General features: G+C 43.9%; 1 protein-coding gene across 1 annotated transcript in view; it reads right to left on the bottom strand.

Moving 5' to 3' along the window:
• Positions 1 to 5,000, bottom strand: part of ano2a (anoctamin 2a) — a 53,102-nt gene that overhangs the window by 12,284 nt on the left and 35,818 nt on the right. Inside the window, exons 14-18 of the mRNA XM_076299343.1 lie at positions 4,846 to 4,905; positions 1,775 to 1,849; positions 1,192 to 1,393; positions 882 to 993; positions 485 to 542 (exon numbers count right to left, since the gene is read on the bottom strand). Of these exons, the coding sequence (XP_076155458.1) occupies positions 485 to 542; positions 882 to 993; positions 1,192 to 1,393; positions 1,775 to 1,849; positions 4,846 to 4,905 (507 nt within the window). The remainder of the gene's footprint in view (positions 1 to 484; positions 543 to 881; positions 994 to 1,191; positions 1,394 to 1,774; positions 1,850 to 4,845; positions 4,906 to 5,000) is intronic.

Consider the following 5,000-nt stretch of genomic DNA (forward strand, 5'->3'; position numbering starts at 1 on the left):
GTCAGCATTGTATGTTGTGTATAATGTTAGCATTGTATGTTGTGTATAACGTTAGCATTGTACTGTATGTTGTGTATAATGTTAGCATTGTATGTTGTATATAATGTTAGCATTGTATGTTGTGTATAACATTAGCATTGTACTGTATGTTGTGTATAATGTTAGCATTGTATGTTGTGTATAATGTTAGCATTGTATGTTGTGTATAACGTTAGCATTGTATGTTGTGTATAACGCTAGCATTGTATGTTGTGTATAACATTAGCATTGTATGTTGTGTATAACGTTAGCATTGTATGTTGTGTATAATGTTAGCATTGTATGTTGTGTATAACGTTAGCATTGTATGTTGTCTATAACGTTAGCATTGTATATTGTCCATAATATCAGCATTGTATGTTGTGTATAACGTTAGCATTGTATGTTGTGTATAATGTTACCATTGTATGTTGTGTATAATGTTAGCTTTGGGGCTATTACTCACCTCCTCCATACGGAAGTCTTTGAATACGTAAACATAATCTCCTGGTCGACCAGCAAACCTGAAGCATTGCAAAACAAAACAGAAATCTCAGAGAAAATGAAAATGACACAATTGAAAAAAAGTAGAGATACATTCTGACCCTGTGGATGGATAGGCTGGTGATCTGATGCTTAAGAGCCAAAGGTTACAGAGGGGGGTGGGGTATGTGTGTGTAGGTAGTAGGTTAGTTATGATGCTGACCTGCCCTTGAGAGAGAGAAGGGGTATGTGTGTAGGTAGTGGGTTAGTTATGATGCTGACCTGCCCTTGAAGAAGGCCAGAGAGAGAGGGTGTGTGTGTGTGTGTGTGCGCGTGTGTGTGTGTGTGTGTGTAGGTAGTAGGCTAGTGATGATGCTGACCTGCCCTTGAAGAAGGCCACATAAAAGACGGGGGCGAAGGCGTTCATACTCTTTAGCAGGAAAGCCTTCAGGATGAGGTGCTCCTCAAACGCCGCCTCAGTCTTCGGAATCTCTGAGAAACAGAAACACGCACGTCGCCAGAATCTCCATCAATGCAAATATCCCTCTGAACATGTAATGGGTATATTCAGTAATGTCCATAAATAACTGCTATGAATGAATGACAGAAAATATTGTCCTTCTCTCTCTCTCTCTCTCTCTCTCTCTCACACACACACACACACACACACACACACACACACACACATACCCAGCTCAGTAATCCAGGTTGCGATGGCTCCATAGATCTCATCCAGTACGAGAACTATGAGGAGGTTAATGACCACGGCTGTGGTCGTCACGGTGACACGGACGTTGGCCTTGGCTTCTGGGTCAGGATTCATGGACATCACGGCAAACACACACACCCGGTACAAGATCACTCCCGTCACGGCGGAAAACGTCACCCCAATCTGGAGAACACACATACACACGCACACACACACACACACACACACACACACACACAAACACACACACACACATAATCTTAGGAGAACCCAGGGAGCAGGTGCATCAGGAACACATGAGTGCTAACTAAGCATGTACACAACATTCTACACACACACACACACACACACACACACACACACACACACACACACACACTCACACAAAAACATGCATAACATACAAACTGTCACTGGCACAAACACACACACAGACACAGACACACACACACACACACACACACACACACACACACACACACAGACACATACACTGGCACACAGAAAAGTCAATCAACACAAACACAAACTCAGAGAAACACATGAGGAGTCAAAGATACCCACCATGAGCAGAATAGAGGAAACATTCATGCAATATCCTGTCCACCGATCTCTCCAGGTCAAAGATTCCAGAAACATCTAAAAGAGTCATATATGTCTGTTACAATAACAATAACTATAAACATTACAGGAACTTGTACTATTCATCTAAGCCTCCAAAATATGGATAATCTGTTTCACTGTTTGCAGCTGTCTGTTCACATAAGTGCCGTCATTGACCTCTTCAGTGTGAGCCGTGAGTCAGGGTCGGAGTGTCGTAGTCAGGGCAGCATTTAGATGTGAGAGGTCAAAGGGGTTGCCATGGAGCTGGAAAGGGCTGCCGGCTGGACGCTAGCCACATTACAGTAGCTGTGTTAGCGTGTTAGCCTTGACTTGGCCTGTGCTGGCACACAGCATGCTGTTCCTGAGAGTTTTGACATTTGTTGTCATGGTGACAAACGTATGTGAGATGACAGGGTTACATCATCATAGAACACTCTCGGCTTGCGACTGCCAATGCTGCGGGTTATGTCATACTGGTGCCATAATGTTTACAAACAGCTTGCTTTACTGTGGGAAGAGTCCATACATTACCATACATTACAAGGTCAGAGGTGCACCAGTCATGGGAATGGAAGTGTCTATGCAAAAATCAACAGAAATGCACAGATCCACACACAACTGTAACTGTGCGTCTGATTAGATGAAGGGCAAAACTCTAATTTGTGTTTTAATCCAGCTCTGCTTTAATCCCACATAATCTGCTGTGTGGAATACTGGGGAGTAAGCAGCTTTAAACACTGACTGCGAGCGTGTGTTAGTGTGTGTGTGCGTGCATTTGTGTGTGTGTGTGTGTGTGTGTGTGAGAGAGAGAGAGAGAGAGTGTGTGTGTTTGTGTGTATGCACACGTATGTGTACGAGAGAGTGTGTGTGAAAGAGACAAAGACTGTGTGTGTGTGTGTCTGTGTGTGTGTGTGTGAGAGAGAGAGCTGGTATAAGAGTGTAAGTGGGTTTGCATTTATGCATGCATTTCTGTGTGTTTTGCAGGATATTAGTAAACAACTCCAATATGTGTCAGTGAGTGCCTGTGTGTTAGTGTCAGTGAGTGTGTGTGTGTGTGTGTGTATGTTTGAGAAAGAGAGAGAGAGAGAACACATACACACAAGAGAGAGAGAGAGAGAGAGAGAGAGAGAGAACACATACACACAAGAGAGAGAGAGAGAGAGAGAGAGAGAGAGAGAGAGAGAACACATACACACGGATGAGTGTAGGCTGAGGTCATAGTTGGGCGGGCCCACTCTGAGTTTGATTGACAGGAGAGAAAGTAATCACATTATCCTCCTGGCCCCACCTCTCATTCTGAGACGTTAATTAGCTCTCTTTAGGTTAGTGCCTCTCCACCTCTCTCCACCTTTCATAACCTCTCATCCTTCTCTCTCCTCTTCTCTCCACCTCTCTCCTTCTCTCTCCTCTTCTCTACCTCTCCACCTCTCTCCTTCTCTCTCCTCTTCTCTCCACCTCTCTCCTTCTCTCTCCTTCTGTCCACCTCTCTCCTTCTCTCTCCTTCTCTCCACCTCTCTCCTTCTCTCTCCTTCTCTCCTTCTCTCCATCTCTCCTTCTCTCCTCTTCTCTTCTCCTTATTCTCACTATCTTTCCCTCTCTCTTACTCTCTTTTGCTCTATCCCTGTTTCCTCTCTTCTTACTCTTTCTCTGTCAATCACTACTTCCTCCCTCTCTGTATTCTCTCCCTCCCTCCTTTCTCTTTACTTCCTCCCCTCTCTGTCCTCCTTTCCGTATCTGTCTACTCTTTCTCTCTGTATTCTCTCCCTCCCTCTACTTCCCCTCTATCTCTTCCTCTCACTGTCTTGTTCATCTCTCTCTCCCTCCCTTTCTGTAACCTCTCTTACTCACTCTCTCTCTCTCTCTCTATCTCTCTCTTTCTTCTCTCTCTTCTCCTCTTGCCTCTGCTTCTCTCCTCCCCCTCTCCCTCCCTCCTTTCCCCTCACTTCCTCTCCTGTCTGTACTCCTGGCTCTTTCTCCTCCTTCTATCCCATTGGGTAGAGCACGAGGGCCAGGTCACTGCCAGGTCATCCATGTTTACATCTCTAGTAAGGAGAAGAACCGTGCTGGAGTACTTGTTCTACTGGCTAACGCAGAACGTGACTCAGTGCTGTTACAAATAGCATTGTAGTATTGTGAAGGAGGGGATGATTTTGAATAATTATTTTGGGAGGCATGATTTCAACAAGGTAAAATAGACAATTGTTTTCAGTGGTGTTTCAATGGTTTCATATGGTGTTTTATATAAAAAGCTTCAAAAGTCAAAGTGTCCTTCTCTTCCTCTCTCTTCCTCTCTCTTCCTCTCTTCCCTCCTACCCCTCCCTCTTCTTTTCACCTCTCTCACTCTCTCTCTTCTTTTACCCTCCTCTCTCTTACTCCATCTCTCACTTCTCTCTCTCCCAAACTATCTAGTCTGTTTCTCCCTCTCTTGCAAACATTCCTCCTTTGCCTTCTACTCAAGTCAAGTCAATCAAAGCCTTATTGGCACCATAAATTCACACTTCACAAATGTACTATTGTTAAAGCCTTTCTTCTTACACAAAAGAGTACATTTATAAAAGGAAAACAGGACATAACATCATGTTTGCTTATTGATATTTAGTTTTATCTAAACCACTCTCAATAGCGGGACTCGAACCCCGGTTGACTGTCATTCGGTGATATTACCACTACACACACACACACAAAATGGCAACAGCTCTCTCTCTCTCCCTCCACCACACACACAATGGCAACAACTCTCTCTCTCTCTCCCTCATCTCATACAGTAGCTTCATTTACCATCTCAGATGTGGTTCAAAGTAGCAAACAAAGGCAGAAAGGCTTTCAGAAACCTTTGAGTTCACTGGGAACACACACACACAAATAGGCTGAGCAAGTAGTTCTTAGTGAACAAACTTGTGCTGTTTGCAGAATTTGAGTGCGATCTTCCCACCTGTACTTGCCCTAACTCATGCCACCAAACACACACGCACACACACACTATAAACATACACATATAGTGTAAAATCTTGGGTCTGTGAGACATCTCTTACCGGATTCTCTCCTGGTTTAGATGTCAGCAGTTTGCCCCCTTCATCTGTTACTGGATCCGGCTGCAAGGAGAGAATACACACATGTGTACACACACACACACACACATGCATACAGTATTTTTAGTATTTAATATAATCTAGTATTTTAGTATTTA

The sequence above is a fragment of the Alosa pseudoharengus genome, unplaced genomic scaffold (assembly GCF_046254945.1).
Source record: "Alosa pseudoharengus isolate Yale_2024_CS ecotype anadromous, Long Island Sound unplaced genomic scaffold, YU_APseudo_1.1 YU_APseudo_1.1_scf_10, whole genome shotgun sequence".
NCBI lineage: Eukaryota > Metazoa > Chordata > Actinopteri > Clupeiformes > Clupeidae > Alosa > Alosa pseudoharengus.